This window comes from Gasterosteus aculeatus, chromosome 14 (genome assembly GCF_964276395.1).
Source record: "Gasterosteus aculeatus chromosome 14, fGasAcu3.hap1.1, whole genome shotgun sequence".
In the NCBI taxonomy this organism is placed as follows: Eukaryota; Metazoa; Chordata; class Actinopteri; order Perciformes; family Gasterosteidae; genus Gasterosteus; species Gasterosteus aculeatus.
The window spans coordinates 2,743,125-2,770,177 of NC_135702.1; the positions used below are offsets into that span (position 1 = coordinate 2,743,125).

General features: G+C 50.3%; 4 protein-coding genes and 1 non-coding gene across 7 annotated transcripts; 1 reads left to right on the forward strand and 4 right to left on the reverse strand.

Moving 5' to 3' along the window:
- Window positions 1-702: 702 nt before the first annotated feature.
- LOC120831569 (lysosomal membrane ascorbate-dependent ferrireductase CYB561A3) lies at window positions 703-2,937 on the reverse strand. Of its 3 annotated transcripts, none has more exons than XM_078088879.1 (6): window positions 2,833-2,937; window positions 2,231-2,428; window positions 1,667-1,875; window positions 1,408-1,562; window positions 1,107-1,263; window positions 703-1,005 (listed from the first exon to the last, which is right to left on the reverse strand). In XM_078088879.1, the coding sequence occupies exons 2-6, from the start codon at window positions 2,415-2,417 to the stop codon at window positions 979-981; spliced, it is 735 nt and encodes a 244-aa protein (XP_077945005.1). In that variant the 5' UTR covers window positions 2,418-2,428; window positions 2,833-2,937; the 3' UTR covers window positions 703-978. The 3 variants fall into 3 exon arrangements, with proteins under 3 accessions (XP_077945005.1, XP_040053025.1, XP_040053026.1); XM_040197091.2 differs by having other exon boundaries at window positions 2,711-2,870; XM_040197092.2 differs by having other exon boundaries at window positions 2,777-2,837.
- A 539-nt stretch (window positions 2,938-3,476) lies between these two features.
- Window positions 3,477-4,782, reverse strand: LOC144388309 (uncharacterized). The gene is made up of 2 exons (XM_078088880.1): window positions 4,480-4,782; window positions 3,477-3,969 (listed from the first exon to the last, which is right to left on the reverse strand). The coding sequence occupies exon 2, from the start codon at window positions 3,948-3,950 to the stop codon at window positions 3,603-3,605; it is 348 nt and encodes a 115-aa protein (XP_077945006.1). The 5' UTR covers window positions 3,951-3,969; window positions 4,480-4,782; the 3' UTR covers window positions 3,477-3,602.
- Window positions 4,783-6,451: 1,669 nt separating this feature from the next.
- Window positions 6,452-8,996, forward strand: LOC120831567 (uncharacterized). Its single transcript, XM_040197089.2, has 2 exons — window positions 6,452-7,648; window positions 8,242-8,996. The coding sequence occupies exons 1-2, from the start codon at window positions 6,452-6,454 to the stop codon at window positions 8,551-8,553; spliced, it is 1,509 nt and encodes a 502-aa protein (XP_040053023.2). The 3' UTR covers window positions 8,554-8,996.
- A 120-nt stretch (window positions 8,997-9,116) lies between these two features.
- Window positions 9,117-24,347, reverse strand: tnfrsfa (tumor necrosis factor receptor superfamily, member a). The gene is made up of 10 exons (XM_040197090.2): window positions 24,045-24,347; window positions 15,991-16,159; window positions 15,467-15,598; window positions 13,002-13,113; window positions 12,489-12,628; window positions 12,300-12,401; window positions 12,177-12,223; window positions 11,799-12,092; window positions 11,683-11,719; window positions 9,117-11,297 (listed from the first exon to the last, which is right to left on the reverse strand). Exons 1-10 carry the CDS (start codon window positions 24,075-24,077, stop codon window positions 10,996-10,998), a joined length of 1,368 nt encoding a protein of 455 aa, XP_040053024.2. The 5' UTR covers window positions 24,078-24,347; the 3' UTR covers window positions 9,117-10,995.
- trnan-guu (transfer RNA asparagine (anticodon GUU)) lies at window positions 19,540-19,613 on the reverse strand. The gene has a single exon. It is a non-coding gene; the product is annotated as a tRNA-Asn (tRNA).
- Window positions 24,348-27,053: the final 2,706 nt, after the last annotated feature.

The following is a 27,053-nucleotide window of genomic DNA, read 5'->3' on the forward strand; positions in this document are numbered from 1 at the left end:
ACACGTGCGCTCGATCGTCACGTGATTGACGTGATTCACGCGAGCCGCTTGAGATGTCGGCGAATTCGGTTGAAACGGAGGAAGTGTTTTGCAAATTGCATTTCAATGAATGTATTGATTTGCTTTGATATTGATTGATACGACATCCACACAAACGCAACAATATGTTACTACAACTCTTCTTTTCTTTATCTACATCTTCGTTCGACACCTTTTACATTATTTATACTATTAATGAAATCATAGAAAGTGGCCTTGACTGTCGGCAGGAATTCAAAAAGGTGAATCTTGTGTATAACTGTGCAGCTAAAACCACCTGTTTGTCCAGTGCGAGGGAAGCCACTATCATCTAACCCACCTTATTATTGTCTGAACACCCACTTAGCCTTCTGGTTTTGAAAGAAAGACTTTATTTGAATGTAAACCTTGTTATTTTCCATGGTTATTCCTCTCTCTAAACCTAAGGAGGAAGCCCTGAAGTTAAACGTCTCTATGTACATTCTGTACCCTGACTTACTTCTAGTGGTCTGGGCCTCATTCAGCTGTAACAACACTGCAGCTCAAGTTCAGAGAGACACAGCTATACATTAGAAATAAATACCATAACGACGATATTAATAAATGAATCCATCGGATGAACGAATATCGGATGAGCTGCTGAAGAATAAGATCCAAAGAAGAAGTAGGTTTTGACCAAAACAAAATGATTTTCTCCAGTTTATTCAATTACACACGATAATATTTCATATTGTCTCGAACAAATCATGAAGTCTCACAAAGCCTCTTTGTGAGACTTTTACAAAGATACAGAACATGCATTTGTTAGAAAATAAAGACAGACTGAACGTTTAACACGATCAATCACCCGTTCGCTATGACGCAGAACAAATTATCCATGAAAGGCCTCAAGGAATGCTGGTACTTCAGAGAAATACGAAGTTGTCTTCTGGTGAAGAGCTGCTCACTGTCCTCCTGTTTTCATGTGCTGTTTTCATTGAGCATGATCTGTAATTAAAAACGTCTTTGTCACCTCAAAGCAAAAGCATCTCTTTGTTTGGTATTGACTGACAACAATGTGATCACTGCCCACGTCCCCCAGTACTCACAGGGACGGTTTCCCCATCTGTCTCCGGCCGCTGCCAGCTGTTATTGGACAGGAGGCCGAAGACGACCAAGACGAAGGCCGCGAGGAGGAGGCCGAGGGAATTTGCGAACTTTGCCTCCACAGGCAGCGAGCTGTAAGACTCGCCAGTGACTCCATCGCTGCAGCAGATGGAGACATTCAGTCACGTTTCTTACCAGCGATACCGATTTATAGTCATGTAGGAATTTCACGCGGCCGCCGTCCTGTTGGGAACAAAAAAAGAAGACACTGCGCCGCCACCTGGTGGATATCTGAGCACTCACAGGTTGAAGAACAGTTCCTCTGTGATCCCGCTGATGCAGGAGGTCAGACTGAGGATCAAGATGGCTTTGCCCATCCAGACGTGGACGGGCTTCAGGTTGCTGCGGAAGCGCGGCGGAGAACACGGGAGCAGGAAGCCGGCCAGGCCGAGGAGCCACTGCGAGCGGCGGGGGGGGTCAGACAAGGGGAGCGGCTTAGCTCGGAGCTTCTCGCGGTTTCCTCACCTTTTGGCCGCTGCGCTTCCCTTTACCACTGCCTCACCTGGAGAGCAAACAGTGCCACGGTGCAGAGGCCCACCCAGCTGTGCAGAGAGTACACGTCGGGGATCTTCGAGGCTCTGTGGTAATCGAACACGGCACACAGGCCCAGGACGGACAGGAGCAGGGCCGCCAGCATCAGGCCGCCGTGCACCAGCTTCCAGGTGAGCTTCCTCTGCTTCCAGGTGAACGGCAAGCGAAACACCACGGCCGCTGCGCAGAACACAGCCAAAAGGCAAACAGGCTCTTTAAATATATATACACAATTCTAGTCTAATTAAAAACCAAATCCTCGGAGCTCAGTCACACGCAGGGGGAAGTTCAGACGGGACGACCACGAGGAAGGATTCTCCTTTAGTAAACCACACTAGATCAACCGCTGGAAGTGATAAAAACTAAAAAACCTAATCCGAGGTGACTCCGATGACGTCATAGAGGTCATTTTGCTCCAGTCGGAGGCACTTTAGACATCGAGCTGCTCCTTTAAATGTTGTGTTAAAGTCGGAGGTAAACAATAACACCAAACTGCATCCTCCGAAGGACTCGTCGCCACGGTGCCGTTGCCTACCGAAGCCGTACAGAACCACCAGGCCGGTCACCATGAGGACGGGGTGCCAGTTGAACTGCAGACCCGAGCCGTCCCAGGCGAAGCCTCCGTGCCAGTGGGAGGTCCAGAAGACCACGAAGAGCAGACAGAGCAGGCCCAGACACAGGCAGGGCACGTAGGTGAACCAGAACCACCCGGACGGACTCATGTCTGGGGAGTCTGGGAGGGAAAATGAGGGAAAAAGAGAATTGTGGAATATTCAGTTGATAAGATGGGAATTTTGTTACTGGCTTCAAAAACTGATGAGCAGCTTAGTTTCTAACAGTGATAAGATCCCCTAAAGCGCCTGAGAAGAAGTGTTTCCACTAAAACACGGTGTCAAAAAGTGAGAGTGTTTAGCATTAATGAATAATGCTCTGTAAAAAAATAAAGAAAAATTATAATTGAACATTTCAGTCTGAAGTAGTTTCTAACTGAAAAATAGTAATAAGTGATATTTACCTTTAGAAGACGAGTACGAAGCTTGAAGACGAGCGAAATGAAAGATCGGCCTGACGGTATACTTACTTATTCCACCGTCCCTCTACAGCCACACACTGTCCATGAGCCTCCCTCACACTCACCCTGTGGCTCGTCCCTCTTTGTCCACTCGGAGACAACAAGCCTTCCTGGTGACGCGCGTCGGGAATCGTTTGTGGTGGTTTTTAAGTGTGACGACGTCCGGAGGCTCGTGACAAAGAAAACTTCAGCTTTTCATAACATGGCTCACTTTTTGCTCCGTCATGTTGACTCTGGATCTTTGTATTCATCCCACGGCCGCCCGGCTGTAACAATCAAAGTGTGTGCGAGACATCTGCAGCACAGCGGTACAGTGACTAAACATCCTGACCAGGCATTCAATCACATCACACCCAGATTATCATTCATTTTAAAGTGACCTTATATACACGACATGTTCTGTGGATTAAGCCGGCACAAAAACACGTCTTCCATCAGCTCCTCCCGGGCACGTGCAACACGCCGGATCACATGCATTGTTCTCACAAGTTACTACGAATGGTCTTCTTTTTCAAAGCGACCACGTGGGCGAAGAGGGACCTCTTTGCATGTCATCTAATAACGCACAGCCCTGCAGCGGGAACAAAGCCTGCGCTGTTCAGCAACAACCCTGAGCTCGGGGAGCGAGGCGGGTGATCACAGATGGCCGGTCACGCAAGGCCAGTGACGCCGCGGAACATCATTTTACCTCCGAAATGACAGACGGGAAGGCGGGAAAAGACATTTATTTCATGTCGACAGCAATGCACGAAAACACCCCACGTGTGGTTGCATCAACAAGCTTTATTTAGAGCCGCTACAGGTAGCAACGCGGTGCACGAAGGCGGCGGTGGACCTACAGGTCGTAGAGCAGCACGGTCACCGGGGCACTGGGCTCCATGTTGTGCATGATCTGCTTGGAGCAGATCGCCTCGTCGTCTGCGTCCTCCACGAAGACGGACACGAAGCGGCGAGCCTCCCAGGGCACCTGCTGGGTCTGAGAGGCCAGCACGCGGACGCATTCCACCTCCGCCCGGAAGCTGAACTTCTTGTCCCCGGGGTGCACGGCCGGGACGGTCTGCTCGCCTCCGGCCAGCGGCGCGATGAAGGCGTCGAGCGGCAGGGCCTTCTCCGTGACGTACACGCGCACGTTCCTTTTGCTGTAGTTGCTCATCTGGCACGCCGTGTTCATGAGGTTCCCCATTTCGTTGTTTTGCTTGAGGCTGTAATAATAAAATAGACATATGAGAGTTTTGTGCACTGAAGAAACAACAACCTGAGGCCAATTTTATGATTTATTATTTATAAACATTTAGCGGTGAATATTTTATATTCCTGTTCATTTCTACTCTTCTCACTAACAAGTATTGCACACCGGCCTTTTAGCAGCTACTCATCACCTGTCCCCTGTTCTCCACCCGTCATTGTATCTGCACATACAAAGAGCTCGTATCACAACATTTGAATTTTACTGCACATTACAGCCGCGGCTGTCTTCAGGGTACAATGTGGCATCATCTATTTTATTTAACGCACCGTCCACTCAAGCATTTGATGGATTGACCCTCTACATTAACGGAAATAAAGAGACATCGGCTACAATGTTGCGTTTCCATTGATAATAAATGAAATTGTTCTTTTGGTTTTGTGTGAGCCCCGTGGAGACATGGAGGGCACTGACGCAAAGGACTCTTCTTACGGTTTAGTTTGATTAAAAAAGAATGAATTCTTACCTGCTGCTTCACCGAAGGCACGGAGACAATAACGCACGGCGTCTGTCCTCCGGAGCTCAGCAGTAGGTGTCTTATAGATAATATCTGATAAAATGCAAAAACTCAGGACCCAGCCAGGGTTGGGCAACGTACTGTGGAGATGCACCTGCCCCAATAGAGCCGCCTCTCACGCCCCGCGTCCCTGTTACTGGCCAATCACATTTCTGTCAGTGAATAGACATTAGTAGTACAAATAAATACATTCCTTAATCGTTATAAAAATGGAAATTGTTTTAAAGTATTTTCTCACTCAGTTTCATACCAATAAATGCATTTTTTTATTTGAAATATGATGTATTACAACTGTCCCACTAGACGTTACACAAAAACAATCAAATCTGAGGTGGACGGGTTACAAACTATTCTTTCCTTGAGACAGAAAGTTGCCTCTTTGTCTGCACCTCCAGAGAGCAAAGGCCCCGCTTGCTGTACGGTTTGCATATTCAAAGTGAAATGAGAAAGCTGCAGTGCAGATAACAGAACTCAGTCTCAGCACGATGAGGACGTGGCTGCTGCTCGTGTTCCTGCTCGTCTCTGACTTGAGTCCCCCCGGAGAAGGGGGCCGGGCCTCGGATCACGACCGCCGGGCTTCGGGCAGGAGACTGCTTCTGATGACCCCTCTGCTGGAGATACGGGAGAGCCAAAGCAAACACCAATGCGTCTGGAGAAACGTGTGTGTGTGTGTTGCTGTGCGGCGCAGGCTGAGGACCTCCCCCTTCTACTGGACGCACACGCTCCATGATGGCAGCAGATGCACTTTGTCCCATCAGGAATTTACAGGAATAATCCAGAGGAATCATAGAACAGCTCGGGTATGCTTATTTCAGTGTTGGCAGAGTTACAAAAAAGCAAAAGGAGCTTCCATAATGCTGATTTATTAACGAAATGGCTTTCTCCCTATTGCATATATACCCTGCTCATGTACTATTGTGATTACAACCATTGCCACTGCAGTCCTCACTTTCCGTGAGCACACTATTTATTTGTTACTTTTTCCTTCGTCCTGCAGCTGTGTGCGTGATCAGAATGACAAATTTACATGAGCTAAACGCAAGAAGCCGATCGTTGCATAAACGCAAGCAGCCTGGCTTAAATACAAACGCTGTCCATCATGAGAACATCTGACACGCGGTGTGTTTTTCTGCTGTGAGACTCTCCCTCTCTCGAGCTTTAGGGCAGAAAAGACCTCGGAGACGTTCAGAAGAGAAATACTACGAAGGGAAAACTCATTTTAAAGCGCATGGTTTAACACACATAAGGGATTAAACTGAAAGAGCAACAGTTGCAGAAATGCGAATAACTCCCTCTGAGATTTCCCCGCCATTAAACCCGACATCAATGAGTGCCGCGTGGCCGACGGCGCGTGCTAACGCGCCAAAGGGAACCACACGGCCTGTAAAGTGGGAAGCTGCACTCGGAGAATGACGCGCCAAAGCACTTAAAAAGGACCATTACAAGTTGAAGGATGTAGCGACGTTAGCAGCTCTTTGGGCTAAATGCTAACGTCAGCTCGCTGCTACGCTACAGCAACGATGCTATCGCCCTGATAGTTCAGTGCAGCGGATCAGAATTTGCCAATTAGCTTGAAACATAAAGTGCAGCAGAGGCTGATGCCGTTAGCTCTGCGGATACCTGGTCATCAACCAGCGCGGGGGGGAGGAGCTTAATACATCACCTGACAATGGCGCCAGATAAAAAGCTCGCCGTGAACTAGTTCAGGGAATGACTCTGTCTTCTCCTTTCCCTCCAGGTTGTTTCTCTCCTTCGTGGAAAAGGAGTTGCAGTATTTCTGAGGTCAGACACGGACGTAATAACAGGTCGGCCCGATCCACGGACACTGCGTCCGGTGTTAAATCAAACCAAGAGCTGGGCCTCGGGCAACAGTCTGCTGAAAAAGAGATTGTGCGCTGCTAGTGTGATTATTTCCAGTAAAATGAGACCAGCAATGAACATCGAGGAAATGCCCAAGGAGAGGATCGCACAACCACGAAGGAGACGAAGAGAAGGCGCGCGGAGGCCGATGGAGATTAAAGTTCACACAAAGTACGACAGACAAGCCGCGGTCCGTCGTCACCAAGCTGCTACTCTGACCTCTGGCAGCCCTGCGAGGAAAACCCCTCATGTGTCCCAGTTCCACTCGCAGAGAACTTTACAGAAACATGAACACTTCAACTTCAACTTGGTGCCAAAAGGAGCTCAGAAACCAGACCTTTCAAAAGCTGCGTCTGGTGTAAACGCAGAGGAGCAGCTCTTGGTGGTCTCCAGAGGGGACGCGGGATCCTTCCGTAGGCCGCAGTCTCAGAAAGCGGCCTCTCGGGGGGGCGATAAAGCGGATGTCAATGGCGACGCAATCCCACAAAGAGCACGACGGCGAGAGAGAGAACGAACACATATCGATGGAAACGGGAACCAGAGGAGATTAGCAGGCGTTGTACACGAGGCGGGTAATAACGACGGCGACGGCAAACAAGTGTCCGCTGAGGCGGAAGGAGAAGTCTTCATCACGTCTTTCCTCCCAGACGCCGGGTGGGAGACACGAACAGAACCATGGTCGTGTCCGAGCGCAGGGACTGTAAAAACAACGGTGAAGTTGCTTTATCGCCACCCACCCACGGCTGAAGTTATAAAGACCAGATTTATTATGGAACCAGGGAGCTTGAAAGGAATCCTGTTTTCGTTAGGAGTGCATGTGCCGGGCGGAACAGAGAGAATAGTCCTGAAAGCGGCGGAGAGAAGAGCCAAAGTAACCACGGTGTCACCTGGTGGACATATGGGCATAAATCCTACTAAACAAGCGCCCCCAGAGGGGTCCGTCAGGCCGTCACCCCCCACGCTCAAAGCAGCCGAGACGACGACGGCGTCGAGTAGAGACGCAGGCGGGCCGGCGAGCGCCGAGACCCCGAGGACGGCAGAGGCCCGCGCCGGCGCCGAGCCCGGAGCCGCCAAATGCATCGCGGCCGACAAAGGGGCCCCGACGCCGAGCCCCTTCTCGGGCCTCCGGATGAGAGAGGACGCCCCGGCGGAGACGACCAACCCTGGTGGAGAGACCGAAGGAAGACCTGCGTCTAACAGGAAGGCGTTGCATGACGATCCAGAGGAGAACTCGGTTGCGTTTGACACGATCCACAAAGTAAGTCGACCCGCTTTCTGTGAGAATCTCGAGGAAATTAAATAGGAATTGTTTGTCCTTTTTGGGAAAACCCACCAGACACTTTGTTGCTTAAGTGTGAGGCAAGTGCCGGCGGTCGATTAGCTTAGCTTAGCACAAAGACAGTGGAAACAGCCAACAAATGGCCAGCGCGCAGTTACCAGTTTACTTATTGTGGTTTAATCTGTGAAAAAACAAGTTAAGAACCTTTTTTTAACACGTGGAACAAGACGTGTTAATGAGTGAGCTCTCAGATACCTGGACTTTCCATGTTTCCAGTTTGCTAAGCCAAGCGATGCTAAGCTAAGCTAATTGGCTGCTGTCAATACAAGTATCAATGAGTGAATAATTGTTTACAAACTTTCAATTTAAAAAAAGTTATAAAACAGAACAAAATGTGGGTTTAATTTAATCTTAAAGGAGTTCAAATGATGCCAGGAGGAGAAAACTAATCCAACAAGGGACGACTGATGATCCCAGAGAGCAAAAATGTTTGCATTGCAAAAACTAAGCCACTAGAATAAATATAATACTTCGTAAAGGGAGTGAGTCTGAGTCCCTTTGCACCCCCACAGACTGGGGAGGACAACGCGCCGTGCTGCGGAGGTCTGGTCCACCGCTCCCAGGCCGATGGACCCGTAGAGACCGCCAGAGACCGTCTCCTCGATGAGGACGAGGACGAGCATTTCTATTATTTCGATGGAGTGCTGAGAAGGGTGAGGAATAATTTGTATCCCCGTCAGGAGAAGGAAAGGAGGCGGAAAGGCAGCCGCGGCGACTCCGAGAATAGTGTTCTGGGAGTGAGAGACGAGGGAGACACTAAAGAAAATTTCCTCCGATACATCCGACGTCTTACTCCCGGGAATAAGGCCGGTCACCTCAAGTGATCCACAAGGGCGCTGCAGGAACCGAATCAACACTAATGCATCACACAGAAGCGCTAACCTGCGGATCCAGCCGACGAAAGGCAATATTCTGACAGTGAGGAAGACGCAGTCTTGCTGCCGGGCAGCTGGATGAGATTGTCATTTTCTATTTTCCGCTTTAAGAAGGACTTGGCAGGTTTACTAAAAGGTTTCCCCCGGCAGACATTTGGATGAGACATTCATAAAGCATGAACCTTGTACAGGTACCACACACACTATTCATAATCAGTTACTGATTATTGGTCCACATTATTGCACAAGTTTATATAATATTTATGTTGCTATTCACACAATTCTCTGATTGGAGAGAATTCTGGTAATACCCACTTGAAATCAGAGAAATATTAAATGTGTGATCCTCTTCCTCCATGCATGTATATTTGATAATAAAAGTTTTCATGGCACAGCGATTGTTTCCATATTTGTGTTTGAGCCACAAAACCCAGAGAATGAAAATACGACTTGTGTTTAAATGAAACCAAACACAAACACATCTGTTATTTTCAAACAATTCAAAGACGCTCATCTGTACAAAACATTTATTTCAAATAAATTCACATAATAACAGCTTTGATGCATTTACATAATTTATATCTGAAATCCATGAGGAGGAAACAGTAACTAAGAAGGAAATGTCTTGACTGCGACGCTGGAAATAACGTTTCTATTTTTCTGAACAGCTCAGGACTAGAAAATAAGTAAAAACACAGAAATGATTTTAGAAAATGACAAACAGGTGAAGTGCCACAGAGTGAACAAACCATGCATGATGCTACTTCAAAGGCCTGGAGGAATCTTAAAAGAACAAGGGAGAATATTAGGTGAGAGAAGTTAAAGGTCCCTAGAGACGGATGCCGGCTGCACTTTTCATTGTCTGTCAATAGATGGCAGTGCCAGCACTGTAGCATCACTTCAGCAATAATATAGAACTCTGTAACTCTTTCCTTTATACATGCTGCAGAAAAATGGGCAAAATCGAGATTAAAACGTGTCGACAGTCAACTGCAGCGGTTGGTGCTCTGAGTAGCTTCACACCTCACGGACTATATTCATGCTGGTTTGTGATACAGCTGCACAAAAGGATCTCTGGATCTTCCTACGCACGTGCGACAGAATGAGGGAGACACATTTGAGCTTCCTTTGAAAGCTAGAAAAAAGAAAAAAACCCTTCAATGATTTCCTTCATCCGGTCTGAGTTTGACCGCAGACGGAAAGGATGCTGCTCGCGTGCACGAGGGCCACTGGTTCATCCAGTCGGCTCTAGCTTTTTCTTCTGGGATTGGGCGTCACCTCGATTCTTAATTTGAAAGGACACGCTCTGCGTTTAGCATCGAGGAGCAGCTTCCCCCCCCCTGCAAACACACGTGGTCTCTCCCGCCAGGAAACGGCCCGTTGGTAACATTGACACGTGCACGGGGGGGGGGACCAAAAACCACTCGGACGGCACCTCTGAGAAGTTTGAGGTCGGTCATTTCGCCCCGAAGCTAAAAAAACGTTTTATTAGGGTCGAAAACGGTATAAATAATAAAAAGTTATTATTCATTACAATAAATATGTCAATAAATAGAAAATGACCTTTGAAGTTCTCCAAGTTACATGGAAACGTCGTGGAAACGTTTGGACAAATAAAAGCCGCTCCGACAGGAACAGCCGGTGAAACTCGGGTGCTGCAGAAAAAAGGCCGCCCCCATCGCTCAGCGCGTCGACGTCGCTAAGCACATTTCAATGACCGGACGGCCCCGAAGAGGCGAAACTTGGATTAGTAAAGCTGCGATTTGACCGCCTCGACAAACCAACAAAAATAGCAGGATTTTGGTTTGAAATCCCACATGTGCCAGAGGTCAGTGCAAAGAGGCAGAGTATTAGCGACACAGCTGGCGCCCCTCCTACAAACCAGTGTATATCCTCGTCTCCAGGTAGCGCCTTGTGTGTGTGAGATGCGAGGGCCGGATGCGTGACACACACACACACACACACACGCTCAGAGACGCTTTCAGTATTTGGATGCGTGTCGCTCCATCCGAGTCAAAGCCACGCAGCCACGTCCGCCCGTGGAAGCGGACACCTTCACTCTATCTTATATATGTATGTATATATATTTAAAAAAACAACACAATTTCATCGTCGTCTCCGGCGGCGACGTCGTCGAATCGGACCACGCAACCCTTTCTTCATTTTTCGATACTACGCCCTGGGCTTTGGCCGTAGTGGTCGACATCGTCTGCGCTCTGGTAAATACGGCTCAACCCCCTCCCCCCCCATACCGCCTCCTTTTTAAAACTACTGGCCCTTTGAGTACACGGCCGCTCAGCCACGGAGAGGTCAGAGAGGTCAGCCTGTCCGTCGCACGTCCACCGACCGCGTCCTCTTAAATAAGTTTCTACTTGGGGGGCTATTGGGCCTTCAGGGCGCGTTGGCGTGTTTGTAGTAGCCTCTCCGCAGGGCCTCCGAGGCGATGCTCTCGGCGGAGCGCCGCTGGTCCATGGTGAGCAGGGCCTCCAGCAGGTCGTTGATGTCCGCCTTCAGCCCCCGCCGCTGCATCCAGTTCTTCAGCAGCTCGTACACCTTGTCGCCGGGGGGGCCGCTCTCGGCGATCCGGATGTGGTTGTCGCTGACGCCGATCAGCCTGAAGAACTTGTTGTGGATCCGCACGTCCAGGTACTCGTCGAACAGATCGAAGCTCTTCTTCAGGGATTTCTCGGACCCTTTGGGAAGGTCAAAGAGATGAGAACAGATCGGGCGATTGGAAACGGAACGTTAAGCTCGGAATATCGCTCACTTGGATCTTTCAGCCCACGATCAAATAAATCTCTTTAAGACGTGTCCTCTTTGATTCGGCATGAGAGAACAGAAAAACAGCACCAAAAAAGGGCAGCGTGTTCCAACCCCCGAAAGGCTCAGCGAGGGCCCGACTGCCACGAGGCCGTTAATCCATCACGCAGATAATGCAGATAATGCGAGATCCTCAGGAGATGCACTTTATTACATCTTATTACCTCCCTGCACAGCTCGCGCCGCTCAAATCAAGTGCCGTGAGAACCCGCCCCCCTCACCCAACGCCCCCACCTCCCCCTGAACATGAAATCTCACCTTGTACAGGCACCAATCGATGCTGCAGAGGATCGTCCTACAAAAATCAAACAACACACGTAAGGCATGGAGGGTGAAACACAGACGGTTTGAACGTGTCAGATCGGTTCCCGCACCGTGTCCGGCGGGGGCAGGCGGGCGGCGGCGGCGGGGCTCTGCTGGGGGGGGTGCGCGGGCTCATCGGAGGAGGCGGCGGCGGCGGTGGGCAGGGCCGACAGGCTCGTCTGAGAGGAGCTGGTGGTGTTGGGCAAGCTGTCTCCGAGCCCGCGGTCCTCGTCTTCCAGGGGAGGGGAGGCCTTGGTCATCCCGGTCTCCTGCAGCAGGGGGCGGGACTCCGGGCGGCACTCCTCGCCCTCCAGGCCGGCGTTCTGATGGTTCTGCCGCTCCTCGGCCGTGGAGCCGCTCTCGTCCTGAGCAGGAAGAGGAGGGTGGAGAACGTTGACATATCGTATCACAGACTCCTGCTACAAAAGCTAAACCCAAAAGCAACTTACGATTGGAATCTTCACAATTTCACTGGAGTCACAGTGGCTCCTCGAGCCTGTTCAACAGACAAACAGCAGTAAGAACACATACGCAGTAAGAAAACCATGCCAGAGAGCGCCGCGTCAACTCACAGGGTATCTCGCATGAACGCCGCTTGACCAAGAGCCACCAAACAGCCAGCGCGGCGGCGATGGCGATGGCGATGACGATGAGGGAGATCCATACGGGAGCAACTGGAGACGGAGAAAAATCAGTACAGAGGAAGATTCACGCACGAACAGAAGCTGGGATGTTGAGCAGGAGGCTTTCGCGTCGGTTACCGATGTCTGCCGGAGCGGCGGCGGCGGCGGTCGGGGTGGGGGGGACCGGCGGGGCCTCCGTGGGGGACAGGTCGCGCTTGCGACACTCGGTGTTGGAAATCGGGGTGCACTTCTTCACCTCCTCCTCCCCCGACTTACACCTGCAGTGTTAATAAAACATACAATAAGGGGGGGGGAAGAGTTTGCCGGTTGCGCTGCTCTTCCTGCTGAGCGCTTTAGAGGAGAGGAGCGTTCTGCCACGTCGTGCACGAGCGGATGCTGTGCACGACATTCGCTCCTTGAAAAGTCGCGCCGGCACTAAAACGCCTTGGCGCCACTATTCATGACTCCTCTCATACGTTTACTGTCTACTGGGACTGAATTAGAATCAAGCGAGGACGAATCGGATTAGCCAACAACGCGGTGGATGCTCAAGAATTATCCCGTTATCCTGAAATTACATTAAAAAAATGGACGCTGCCGATACTCCACGAACTGGAGGCTATTTTGGGGAGGGAGTCGCCGGGGCCTCACTTGGCACAGCGCTTGCAGACTTCGCAGGCCTGGTCCGGCACGCAGAAGGTGCCCTGTCGGCACTGGCAGCTGGTGTCCGTGGTCGTGGTGCAGGAAGCGGTCCGGATCTCATCTGCGGAGAGCCAAGATGTGAGAGGAGAGACGGTGAGTTTGTTTGTGACGTGTCAATCACGAGGGACAAAGGAGATGATAAAACAGTCTGACTGCATGTTGCCAGGTCAAATACAGACAGGCAGACATCAAACAGTGAATGATGCTAGATGTCATAAAGTTCAGCAATTATTCCTTTAGCAATTATGTGGTCAATTAAAAAGAAAGAGAGATAAGAGATAGATAATAGCGTTACGTCTCCCCTCTTTGATAGAATTTGCCTCATTTTAGCAGAATAATGAGGATGGAAGATCTGGAACGGTACATTTATTAAATTCAGATGAAAAGAGCGGAACTGCAGCTCTTTATATCAGATCAAAAACAAGCCAGCGGTCCATCGCCACGGGGTGACCTTTCACACGGATCTCATCTGCAGGCTCGCCGATGCGGGGAAAACTACACTATTAGCTCGGGTCGGTCGCAAAATGTGAGCGATGCATTCAGACGATTCACGTTTAGCCGTCTGCCAGGTGTCCGTACAAGCGACGGCGAGTATCAGATCCCAGAGCCGGCGTTCTTTCTCCGGCCGACCTCACGGTGACGATCGCGGCCACCGAGATGTTGCCGGGTAGACCGGGGGGGGGGGGGTGGGAGGGGGGAGCTGACACAGCTGTGGCTTAAGCTACGCTATGCCCGGCTATATGTGGAATCGGATCGCATGGGCAGAAACACGCGGACGTGCATCCCCGCTGGATGAACGAAAACGCCGCTCGCTGGGCGTGTCGTGGCTCACGTGGCGTCTGAACCCGTGCGGCCCCCGTCGGGTCCTCGGAGCGCAGGAGCCTCCGGTGAGTCAGCTCGGAGCTATTTTGCGGTCATGAGTCGCTGAAAGAGCCGGAGGATCTGAGAGCAGCTGGACGGCCGCGGTGACTTAATACGAAGTTGGAGGCTCCACATTCAGAACCCTGGTGTTCTTTTTAATTCTGTTTTGAATATTAAATCAATTTTCTCGTTGGTTTAGAAATTGTTTTCGTTTGCCGCGTCCGCACATGAAAGACGCACATGATTCCGATTGTTTCTGCTCTCGCTACACAAACCTACTTAACTGGTTCCTCTGGCGAGCTACGGCGACAATGGGCTCTGTTGTCACAAATCAAATGTTACACAACAAATCAACACGTGATGGCAACTTTCCAACGCGAAGCCTTTTTGTTCTCTTCCAAAGACACTCGGATTAGAACACTTTCATCTCTTTGAGATGTTCAAAAACCTGGAACCTGATAATGATAAAACATCTTGGACGGTTGGAACATTTGGGAAGTTTTCCACAAGAATCCTTTTGATTGTTCAAAAGCTGCTCTCTGACCGCTCGCTCCGTCACGTTTGTTTGTCTTTTGATTCCTTCGCCTTTTATCAGGAAACGGGGTCTTGCCGTTGCGCGTTCGGCTCCCGCTCGCGGCGCCGACGTTTACGCGTTTCCTTCGAGCGGAGCTGAAGAAGCAGCACGTTTCAGGGCGACAATAGAATGGGTTCGTTTTTTTTAGGACGGGCCACGAGGTCAAAGTAGGAATCCATTTTCACTGCCGCCACGGTTTCCCTGAGATATCAACATGGCCACGCGAGCTTGTTCCCATGGTAACACACACGGGACATGGAGACAACATGCAAGACTTCAAGAACTCACATTTGACATTAAGAGAAAATTCCTAAACAGGAGGAACTCTTTAAAGCTTAATCCACATGTGCTTTGCAGCGGCTTTCCTAATTATTACATGGTTGCAACTGCTGAAGAACCGGAGCAAAGAGGCGCACAAAGCCCGTCAAAGCGCCATGAAAGGGCACAAAAGCCGTCCCGTGTAACAGAAGTCTCTTTTCTGCAGCGGCGGCCCTTTCAGTGGACACAAAGACGCCCCAGTGCGGGACACAATGAGACGACCACACCCAGTTCAGCCAGCAGGTAGCAAAGACACACAAGCGGCTCCCCAGAGACGGGCAACGCGCTCACATTCAGCCCACGGGACAAAACCACGAGGACACGCCCCGCACATCACAGTGTGGATCTCATCTGAAAGGCGCGGGGGGGGGTGGGGGGGGGGCAGACAAAAAGGTGTTCAATTTCCCAAACCGTGTACATTCCACACGGCGGATTTTAGATGACCAGTTTGCAAATAACGGGGAAGGCAGTTTAGGGTCATTTCTTTTATTTTCTCTTTTGCTAAAACACCCGGTCCGCCCGAAAAACGGACACATTCTCAGTGTTTGTGAAGGATTTCTAAACGCACACATGCAGGTCTCGTTACAATGTGAACTGGTGGTACAAATGTTACGCTTGAAAGCATCCAACCAAGTGTCATTTCAACGATAAGCTAAATTACCTGAGCGGCAGTGCGTGCAGGGCAAGCAGCGGCTCATGCCGTTGGAGTGCTCCGTGTAGGCCCGTCCGTCCTCGCAGGCGACGCAGGAGCCGGACTCCTGGTCTCTTTCGCATCCCTTATGCACGAAGGTTCCTGCAAGCAACCGCTCAGGGGAATGAGACACAGGTCATAGGTCAAAGCTTTCTCGAACGTGGGAGAGGACGCCTGGAGGCTAAAAGAGTCTGCAAAGTCGGTCTGGTTACACGCAAGCTCGTGTTGACATAAACAACACGGGAAAAGTGAGCTTTAAAGTATCGGTTACGCACCATTTGATGCTGGGACATGTGTTTTGGGATTAAAACAAGCAGGTCAATCAAGTGGACGTGAAGCAAAACTAGCCAATTAAATAAAAAGAAACACAAGCAGCAATTGCATCTTGGCTCAACATGAACGAATAGAAGAAGGTTACGACATTCTTCACAGAATAAGTGGACACGGCCGGTGGGACTTAAATAGCCGCATGTCCCTCGCGCACCTCCCCTTACCAGCCGGGCAGTTGTGGCAGCAGAACCCCTGGTGCAGGTACTGCTCGTTCTCCACACACGCTCGGTGCTGCCGCCCGGTGAGGTTCTGGAAGTCACCGCCGGACAACTGCGACGCCGGCGGCTCGGCCGCGCGACACACCAGCACGAGGAGGAGCGCGGCCACAAACACCTGCGTTGTCGGGGTCATGGGGAGAAAGGGGGGAGGTGGGGGTGGGGGGAGAAAACACAAAAGCTTTGCGTTAGTTTAGGACTCATTACGTGAAGGACAGTCCGTCTTCAGAGGGAACCTGAACCATCTGATCTCAACGTCTGCCGCGGGGAGGCAGTTACGGGAGCCGGTCGGAACTAGCTAGCTACAAGCTACACGCTAATTACGCCACGCTCGGGTCGTCGGGTGGGCGGGGCCTGGAAGGAAGAGGCTCCACTGTGGGTGGAACACAGGAGGCGCCGATAAGGTATCTCCGCCCGTATCAAATGTGATTCCAGAGATGCATTCAGGTGCTGGGTAATAACAGGGCCTGTGCAGGTGGGGTTCTGAGAAGAATACAGCCCCCCCCCCCCCGGGGCGCTGGTGTTTATTCACACGCTTTTCACCATGTCAACGTGAGAAGCCCCCATTCACTGGCAAACAACACACTTTAGTGCCTCTGCTTCAAATGACCCACATTCTTAAACCCAGAGCTCTTTGAATGCCGCGACACGTGACACCGCCGTGCAGCGCCCCCCCCCACCCCCACCCACGCCAACGCAACGCGACACCTCCTGGGTAATCGAGAGGCCTGGATTTGGAGGTTTTTGTCTCTCCCGTGCAACCGGGCCCCCACCGCAACCTCGGCCAGACCAGGAGAGAAAGGAACAGGTTACGGGTGGAGGAGATTGTAGAGAGCGAGCTGAAGATGGACAGTCTGCAGGGAATTGGTTTTCTAAAAAGAGCGTGTGGGAGAAAGAGGGGTATAAAAGGCTGATGGAGGTGGATGGAGGAGAAGGGGTACAAAAGGCTGATGGAGGTGGCGAAGAAGGGGTACAAAAGGCTGATGGAGGTGGAGGAGAAGGAGTATAAAAAGGCTGATGGAGGTGGAAGAGAAGGAGTATAAAAAGGCTGATGGAGGTGGAAGAGAAGGAGTATAAAAAGGCTGATGGAGGTGGAAGAGAAGGAGTATAAAAAGGCTGATGGAGGTGGAAGAGAAGGAGTATAAAAAGGCTGATGGAGGTGGAAGAGAAGGAGTATAAAAAGGCTGATGGAGGTGGAAGAGAAGGAGTATAAAAAGGCTGATGGAGGTGGAAGAGAAGGAGTATAAAAGGCTGATGGAGGTGGAGGAGAAGGGGCATAAAAGGCTGATGGAGGTGGAGAAGAAGGGGCATAAAAGGCTGATGGAGGTGGAGAAGAAGGGGCATAAAAGGCTGATGGAGGTGGAGAAGAAGGGGCATAAAAGGCTGATGGAGGTGGAGAAGAAGGGGTACAAAAGGCTGATGGAGGTGGAGAAGAAGGGGCATAAAAGGCTGATGGAGGTGGAGAAGAAGGGGCATAAAAGGCTGATGGAGGTGGAGAAGAAGGGGCATAAAAGGCTGATGGAGGTGGAGAAGAAGGGGTATAAAAGGCTGATGGAGGTGGAGAAGCGGCATAAAAGGCTGATGGAGGTGGAGAAGAAGGGGCATAAAAGGCTAATGAGCGGCGGCGGGGAATGACGCGGCTCTCTGGAGGGACGCCATGCCTTGTTGTTCAGGAGAACTTTCCCCTCTCGCTCTCTCTGCTCACGTCACACTTTCCAAAGGCGGCGAGAGGCAGACGTGGACGGCGTCACAATCACACCATTTAGATCCCTCCAAACATTCTCTGGCAGGGGGGAGACAGCGGAGTGAAGGAAAGGGGAGGGAGATAAAAAGGGAAGGGAGTGGGGGGGCTAACGGCTTGCATGGTGCGAGTCTGTAGACCTGGATACAGCGAGTGACACCCAAGGTCACCCAAACCCTCCTCGGGTCCAATGTGACGAGGCGCCGAACGCCCAGAAGTTGACTCATGGAGCCGCGGGACGAGTCCGAGAGTCCGAAGCGTCCCGGCGACGCAGCGGTGACATCACTTCCAGTCTTTGTTCACTCCCCAGCGGTGCAGCCGCCCCCCCCGGGACAGGTAACCGGCGCCGGCCGCGTCATCAACGGATCCTTCGCTCGACGGATTGTCGGACCATCTCTGTCCAGCTTTTACTTTGAAATAGTGATACCGATAACCTCGCCGCGGTCTCCTGGCTGCTGAACCACAGCAGGGAACATGTGCACATAAACACTCTGGGCCGCCACAAAGTGGCTCGGTTTGACCGCCGCAACCGAGGAGGAGGAGGAGGAGGAGGAGGAGGAGGAGGAGGAGGAGTGAGCGTGACCTCAGTGTGGAAAGCTCTTCAACCCCCCAATACCTAAAAAAAATAATAATAATAACGGGCTTCAGCCCACTTGCGGGCTCAAACAGCGTCCTATTGTCCAGCTTCCGGTCTGCCAGCGCGATGGGTCAGCGCTCCGCTTGTGTGGATGAGAGTTAAACTAATAAAAAAAAAAAAGTTACAATAAAATAATGACGGGTCCCTGTGTTTATCTAAACAGTCGCTTCCTCCCAGCACAAACCGCCACACATGCCCGGCGCACTGAGAGCGCGCGCCTGTGACTGAATGACAGGACATCCTTTCAGCTGACTTGTGTTATCAATGGGCCTCTCAGAGGGGGCCGATAACTCAGTCTCCCCCTGCGGGACTTACAGCCAGTAATGAAGAAACCGGGGGGGGGGGGGGCAAAAAAAAAAAAAAACAAGCAATGAACTCTTGGGTGCACAAACAACGCAAGACAACGCCAGCGCAGGGAGGTTGTTCGTTTCGCATCGTCGCCAGGGGCAACGTGATGTACCTCATTACAGACGCATCACGCTTCTCTTATTTCGACTATTTATTCCTTTAACCAATTTTTTTTTATAGTTACGGTATTGTGCAGCGTGACAGAGGATTTATTATCAGTATAGTAATAGTATTACAATACAGTTTAATGCGCACACAAGTGTATTAAAGCCTCGTGCGGCTCATAGAAAACTCGTTGTGGCTTTGTAGTTCATTCCCTCCGTGTAATCCGGTTGTTCGGCGTAAACCAAACTGCACGCTGATTTGTTGCTCTGACAGAAGATTAATGAGTTCATCGCATAATAGATGGTCGTCGGCTCGGTGGGGTGGGGGGGTCAACGACCAAGTGGACAGCGATTATCAGCCGCTCCGGCTTTGTTTATAAGTGTCTTTTTTTTCAGAGCGGTTAGTTAGATGACCCATGTATGGAACTCATTCCTTCTTCCTCTGAAACGCCGCGGCCTCCCGCAACCACAGGAAAGAAGAAACGTCCACCGCGCCTCACAGCCGTCGGCGCCACAGCTGATCAGAGGCTCAACCTGCGGCGGATCCACAGGGATCATACGGCCTCTTCGGCGATTAAAAAGAGGAGGCAGAAAGTATTAGTTCAACGGGTTAATAAGTCAAAGTGAATCGGCCCACCAGAGGATATTTCACGTACACAATCAAAAAGCGTCCCTGGGTGGGCTTGAACCACCAACCTTTCGGTTAACAGCCGAACGCGCTAACCAATTGCGCCACAGAGACATTAGCGTCAGAAGGTGCCTTCATGTGGCTGTAGAGGTGAAGGTGTTTTCCACATATATAGTTTTGAAGGTGTTTTCCACATATATAGTTTTGATGGCCCCTCCTACTACTTTTGTGTGCAAGTTAGTACCTTTTACAATAAAAAAAAAAAGAGGTCGCCCAATTTTCCCATTTGTACTATTTGTAGGATTGTCACGTAGGATCACAACGGCGTTTTTACCAAAAAAGGAGTAACAGAGGGTTTGAGATTTGTTCCAAAAGTACCAAACTCAAGAGAAACGCTGACCTGTAACGTACGTCTTCCATAACATGATTAGTGCATCAGTGAAAACTAATGTACACTACTAGTTTGTCGTCGTTTTTTCATTCAACTCAAATCTAATTTAACCAACATTTTTAACTTAATTTAACCAACACACGCTGCTCTTGTCCTTGCGTTCAACTCCAATCCGTCCGGGCCGACCTTGACAGGACAGTGAAAGCCGTGCGCCCCACCGATAAGACCTGACGTCTTTCCTCGAGTGATGAATCACGGCGACATCCTGCCTCGGAGGAATAGGACGCGGACAGGCCACGAAACTCGCTGCGGCGAACGTACATTCGTCACAATAAAGCATAACGAAAGAAAAACGAAATGTGTGAAAAACGCGTCGCGCAACCACAAAAGCTGCTCTCACACACACACACACACACACACACACACACACACACACACACACACACACACACACACACACACACACACACACACACTCTCTACAGGGTTTATGTGTGGGAGCGTGTGAAAAGCGGCGGCCCCCTCCTCTCAGGGAGCACAGGAAGCTGGAGACAATACCGAGGCTTCATGCAGGGTTCAGATCCACAGCAGCCTCAGCTCGCCCCCCCTAGCCCACCCGGCCCCCCCAGCCCCCGCCGGCCCCTCATCGGACTGGCGAGCGCATCCGCCGGGGCTGGATATTTATAAAACCTGCAAACTCTCCAGCTTCCTCCAGGAGGGGCGAGCGTCGCTGATTAGACGCGAGCGTAACAGTGTGTGCGTGTGTGTGTGTGTAGTTAGTGTGTGTGTGTGTGTGTGTGTGTGTGTCGGGGCCTTTTTGGATCAGAGAAAAACAATCCGCGATGACGAGTCAACCTGCGGCCCCCGAGCGGTTGAGACGAGAGACGTAACGCGCCCGACCACATGAGAGCCGCCGTGTTGTTGTGACGTCAGCGCGAGGGTGGGTGGGTGGGGGGGGGGGGGCTGCTGGGGTTCTCCAGGTGCAAAAAGGTGCAGCAGCATTGGAGCGGGTCTCCAGCGTAGTTTCCAAAAGGTCGGCGCTGCTCGCACAACGCCGTCACGATGCACGCACGTACCCCCCCCCCCCCCCACCCTGTCACAGTAATGACTAATAGCTTCAAGTATGCGCAGGAATCAATCACCTCGCTCCAGACAATCGCATCAGCTCCATTAAAGCCCGTCTTTGTGTTAAAAAGGGGCGTAAATAGAGTCTGACAGTTAACAGACGTCTCCATAAACACATCGGTGCAAAAATGTAGAATATGTGGCTGCTGCAGCAGCTCAGCGAGGACCTAAGTGAGCATCAATAGGTGGATTTATGTCTTTGTAAACAGAAGTCCATTCTAAACTCGGGACAAAGGTTGGGCTTGTTCTTTAAGTCTTTAAACTTCTGTCATAATCCGCCCATTCATCCAGAGCAGCAGGAAGTCGGAGGCCGTAGCGACCTCAAGCCGCTCTGCGTCACGTTGACAAACCCAATCTGTGAAACCTCAATCGCTGAGCAATAACGCCGCTAAAGTTCATAGGATGGATCCTATCAAGTGTGGATTTTCTCGGCCTTCTCTGAGAGCAAACGACCGTTTGGGGTTTTGGAGCTTTGGACCTTTGGTTGGCTCAAACCAAAAAGTACTTTAACCCGGGCGGTGGAGAACAGCCGTGGGCATTTAGCACTACTTTCTGATACTTAATGGACCTATTGAGGGACTGATAATGGAAAAATAAACACTCTTTTGCAATGTGATCTTTTAAAGCTGCTGTAGGGCTTAACAGAAAATGTTTTTCATTCTCAGTGAATCCACTTTTTTGATTAATGGGTTTCTGACTGATTTTCCCACATTGGCTTTTGGGAGATAAATGCATGTGAGGGGCGACTTATTTCAGCTTCATGGTTTTCTCTCAGTTATATAAATATAAAAAAGTCCAACTCAGGCTGTAACTAAAAAAATTGCCAATGATAATCACCATATGGAAATGCAATGATAAAGAAATAATTATATAAAAAAACAATTCTCAAAACCATTACAGACACCTTTCTGTTGCAGCTCAAGTAGCATCAGGGGGAATATAGCGTACACACTTTGTAAATAGGAATGGATAACATTTGGGGGGGGGGGGGGGGGGGGCTAAGAATAACTCAGGCAGTCCCGCTGTAATGTCCTCCAGCAGGACAGTAGACTCATGTGATTTGATCCGCGTGGTGACTTGTGGACACGCGGGGGAGCAGCAAGAGGATCGCGTGTGTTCCATTTGGAATAAGTTGCTAAGTGAGTCATAAATGAAGCACATCAGAGCGGGTTGGTATGCAGGCCAGGTGGTGGCGCCCCGCCCCCCCCACCACCACCACGAGTCACCAGGTGCCTGACAACCCGGGAGAAGGATCCACCTCGACCTCTCAAACACAAGGAGGCGCTCACAGTCACCGGGGGGGGGGGCTTGGTGTTGGGGGGGCGGGGTTGTGTGTCTGTTGCACCACATTGCATCAGTCGGTGTCCATGTCGGTGTCCCCCCCCCCCCTTCAGCCACCGCTGTGACCGCTCACATGGTCGCCACAACATAACAGCAATACGGCTACAGTTTGACCCGAGACCCGCCGCTTTTTTGTTGACCTCTGCTTAGCCCCGCCCCCTCCCTCCCTCCCTCCAGTGACAGCTTGGCCGCCGCTCGTCCCAGATGTCCGTCCTGCCCCTCGCCCGCGGAGGGCTATTTCCTGTGTGAACCCAGACGAGCCGTCGCAGATCGGAATCTGGTGAGCGAAGTGAAGCGCCTGGTATCTGCATATCTGTGTATTCCAGACAGGAAGTTTACTGGACAGCCCGGCACGTACTCCCGGGGCAAATTTAAGGGGTGTGTGCGTGTCGGTGGGGGGGATTAGAAAAGGGGGAAAGGGAGTGGCGGGGGGGGGGGGGGGGGGGGTGAACTTTCCCCACAGTCCCTTAGCAACAAGACCTCCAGAATGCACTGCGGTTTACAGAAGAGATAAACATTGACTTTGCCACCCGGAGACGTAAATCCGATTCCAGTAACGGGACACGGCTCCCGACTTCAAAACACAGCAGAGGACCAACGAGGCAGATGTTACAGATGTTACATTCACCTCAACAGCTCAATTAGAGCGGCGCCACAGTAGCCCCGCTGCTACCAAAGGCCTAATGCCCCCCCCCCCTCATCGACCACCATGAGCTGTAATTTGCCTGTTAGGAACTCGGATTAACTTCTGTTTCCTGTCTCACTCCAACACGTAAAAGCTGTGACCTTAAAAACAAAAAAAAAAAGGGTTGGATGGGAGGCCTCGCCGTGGGCGCCATGTGACTTGCTCGCACGCGTTCCATCCAGAGAGCCTCCGAGGCATCGGCTGCGCGTCGAGGCCTCACAGTGAGCGCAGTATTTATAGTGTCAGCCCTGGTGCTGCACAGATGGAAAAAACAACAGCGGGAGGAATGAAAAGACGTCTCTGTGAGGCTCCGAGAGCCCAACGAACCTCCGACTCTCGGCTTTAATTGGCTAAACTGGCGAGGTGAATTCTGGGCTTTTTGGGGCACAACTCGAGGGCTTGTTAACGGAGCCCGGGGGGGGGGCCCACGGACCGGGAGCCGTCTGAACACTGTGACCACATGATGTTCAACGCAGATGGCGGCTGGAAGGCGTCGAGGCTTGGAGTGGGGGGGGCGGGGGGGGGGGGAGACGGAGTGAACGACGCCAGCACATGGACCTCAAGAGCGGGAAGACAGGAGCCAATGAGCGCCCGATGCGCCGCCTCCTCCACGGGAATAAACACTTAAAGAGTCGAGACAGCGAACAAAACACAATGTTGCTTCTTGTGAGTGTGTGTGTGTGTGTGTGCGTGTGTGTGTGTGTGTGTGTGTGTGTGTGCGTGTGCGTGTGCTCTTGAGGGACAATGAGCGTGCTTGTCTCATCTTCTCAGAGTTCACAGGCCTTCTGGTCCATGTGAACTGCACAGCTTCACCAAAAAAAAAAAGAGAAAAGAGGCAGTGTGTGTGTGTGTGTGTGTGTGTGTGTGTGTGTGTGTGACAGAGGACCGGTCGGTACTTTTGATTGAGCCTCTTCTACACTTATCGGTAGAAATAGATCGATAATGACGTAATAAAGCCGCTATTAAACCGGTGACGAGGACACGGAACGCGCGGTTTACTTACAGGAACTTTCCCGACCGCCGGATCCAAGTTCATCTTGGGAGGAAATCCCGGCGACTCGGCGGCACGAAGCGAACCGGCTCCCGGAGTCTTTTAAAGTACACACACGGAAAGAGGCGCAGGGGTCCCAGCGGTGAAAGTATCCGATCCCCGGGACTCTGGTCCGTTTCCTCCCGGCTGACACCACTTTAGACGTGTTTTTCTTGGGGGGGGTGGAGGGGGGAGAGAGAGCTGAGAGTCGCACAGCCGCCGCGCGCTGCTCAACGCCGTCTTCTGCTTGCTGGTTTTTTTTTTTTCTTTCTGCGTCTGACGTCAGAGGAACACCGGCAGCCAATCAGAGCGCTCCAACCAGAATACTAATGAGCTGCTGATCGCTGCAGTAACAATGACGCCAGTGGTGGAATTCTGCTCAGGAACAGACAGCTGCTGCAGTGCTTGTTCTCACAGGTAAACATTATACTAATATGACAGTCTACAGGTTGTATTACTTTAGTATATATACTAAGTATGCTACATTTACCAGTTCACACTCCTTCCTGTCCTCTGTTGACAACAAAGCACCAAATAATATAAAGATCTCATATTAAGCTAACACACATTTTATAAAGAAATTAAAATCACGGTAACCCTCAAAAGTGGTGATGTTAAATAAGGAATCAGATACAGCAGTAAAACACTGACAGGGAACATTTCACTGTACTTTTCATATGAGGGAATTTAGCTGATAACAATTACGTACTTTTTCAGTAAGATTTGTATATGTAGTATTTTTGAAAGGGTTGTATTAGTACTTCTACTTGAGTAGAGGACACTTTTTCTTCCACAGTGTATAAATAATGTACTTAAGTCAAAGAGAAAAAAGTACGACCATCAAAATGTAATCAAGTAAAGTATGAAAACAAAGCAGTGATTATCCAGAGGGGCCGATTGTAGAATAAAATGTATTGGATGATGCATGAATGTGTAAATCCCTTTGATGCTGCAGCTGGTAATAGTTTCAGGAGGTTTAATGACCTAAAGTTGAATCTAATCTAATCTAATCTAATCTTTTGTCTTTACTTAACCCCTAGTTGCACATTATCAGTCATTCATTTGCTGATAGTACTTTGCATTACCAATCTGAACCTAAACAGAAGGTAAATTAGACTCACAATATGAATATTTGTTAAATGCAAAGAAGAAAAATATTTGAATACTTTTACAAAGTAGGTACCTCAAAGCTGTTCATTATTACATTTGAGCAAACGTAAAATAACTTTCCATTGCTGGTTTTCAAAGCAAAACAAAATATACTAATAATATAAAATCCTTTTTGCTCATTTCAAGCTTGAAGCTATTTCTGTGGCGTGTAAAATACGCTGCACTGATTTCATTAAAAATTGGAGGAGACTTATAAATCAAATGGCGCTTTGATCTCTATTCACTCATGAGCGACTAGCCCCAAACACTGCAGCCATTAACCAGCCCGAGTAATGTGTAACTCACCAGTGATAACTAAGCGAGGTGCGGCGAGCTGAAGGAACGATCTCCTGACTTTTTACACGTTATGGGGCTCATTTTAAGTCCAATCCAGCGCGACGAGGAACAACTCTTTTTTTTTTTGTTCTTTGAGGGCCTTCCGGGACACGACGGAGCACATGAAACACTTTTTAATGATGCCATGACATTATTCCACTGTTTGTACTGGCCTGTCAAACAACAAACATCCTCCCAAAATGTGGTTCCTGCTGACAACATCTTATCTAAAGTGGGTCCCGAGCCCGTCCATCCAGGGAGGAGAAAACGGAAGATATTTGGGGCGAACCTTCGGCAAACCATTCCAAGATAATTAACAAATAAACAAATAGGGCCAAAGCCAGTAGTACAGATGCAGAGATACTAGGTCTGCCCCCCCCCCCCCCCTCGGGGCAGAGAGCGCTGTGATGAAAGTGGGGTTATGCAACTGCCGGCACACATTTCAGACACGTCTTGTCTCACTTCTCATTTCGGCCATTCGTTGAGTACCTTGTGACCAAAGTCAAGTGAGCTGATCGGTGCGAAGCGGAATGTGGACGCAAAGAGCTCGTGGTCCGCTCACGTTGGAGACTGTGGTTATTATAAGAGACGTTTATTTGTAATCAGAGTTTAGAGTACAGAGAAGCGGGGGTGGGAAAGTAGGAGAAAAAGAAGAGCCACTATCGTGTATAGGAGCTAAAACAAGAAGCATCGAATGAAACTGATAGTAGGAGTGTGCGGTTTGCACGGGAAGACGGCGGAATCAGACCCGTTTCATCTTCTCTGCAAGAAGCAAGCAGATGCATCTCATCTCCTCCCGACAAAGTTAAGCGTTTCCCAATTAAAGCTATCTAGGAAATCTGTGTCTTCCACTTGGAGCACATCCTGTGCTCCTCCTCCTCCTCCCGAGGTCACCGGCTACGTGCTCAACAACAGGAAGCGTATGATTGAGTTATTTGCAGGCTTATCCTGAGCCAGTCAGTATTTATGGAAACGGGGGGCGATTAGTTCCCGATAGCACATTCGTACAATAAGAAGTTATAGAATCCATTCATTCTGATGTGTGAGTCCGCGGGACGTCGCTCGGGAGTCGTTTGCATGTCATGTGTGTGACGGTTGTGTGTGCGATCGTAGGTGTGCGCGCGGCAGATGGTGGCGAGTCGCAGTGTTTTTTTTTCTTTTTTTTTTTCTGAGAAATGACCTGCGGAGGAAAAGGCAGAGAAAATAAAGGGAAGGGAAACCTTCCTGAGCGTCAGGATCTTATCTTGTGACGCCTGCTGGGTATTGTTTCACTTGCTGTTTGAAAGAAACACTGAAATGAAGACATGAGCCTTGAAGTTGTTTTCTTGTTGTGACCCTAAATATACTCCCTTGTTTCACCACACTGTGACTGTATCTCTGTACTGGTGGAAGAAACCAGGACAGGAAGTTGTGTGAAAATGAATCTGCATTCTTTGGACAGCGGGGACGCGGCGAGGAGAACGGCCTCGGGTCCCCTCGGCGTCTCCGCGGGTCATT

Coding starts and splice junctions, on each gene's coding strand:
- LOC120831569 (XM_078088879.1), bottom strand. CDS start 2,417: ATGAGTCCGTCCGGGTGGTTCTGGTTCACCTACGTGCCCTGCCTGTGT. Junction 1,563..1,666: donor TGGCACTGTTTGCTCTCCAG/GTGAGGCAGTGG, acceptor CGCCGCTCGCAG/TGGCTCCTCGGCCTGGCCGG. Junction 1,006..1,106: donor CAGATGGGGAAACCGTCCCT/GTGAGTACTGGG, acceptor TTTTAATTACAG/ATCATGCTCAATGAAAACAG.
- LOC144388309 (XM_078088880.1), bottom strand. CDS start 3,950: ATGGGGAACCTCATGAACACGGCGTGCCAGATGAGCAACTACAGCAAA.
- LOC120831567 (XM_040197089.2), top strand. CDS start 6,452: ATGAGACCAGCAATGAACATCGAGGAAATGCCCAAGGAGAGGATCGCA. Junction 7,649..8,241: donor CGTTTGACACGATCCACAAA/GTAAGTCGACCC, acceptor GCACCCCCACAG/ACTGGGGAGGACAACGCGCC.
- tnfrsfa (XM_040197090.2), bottom strand. CDS start 24,077: ATGAACTTGGATCCGGCGGTCGGGAAAGTTCCT. Junction 12,402..12,488: donor CGCCGCTCCGGCAGACATCG/GTAACCGACGCG, acceptor CTCCGTCTCCAG/TTGCTCCCGTATGGATCTCC. Junction 12,224..12,299: donor GCGTTCATGCGAGATACCCT/GTGAGTTGACGC, acceptor TCTGTTGAACAG/GCTCGAGGAGCCACTGTGAC.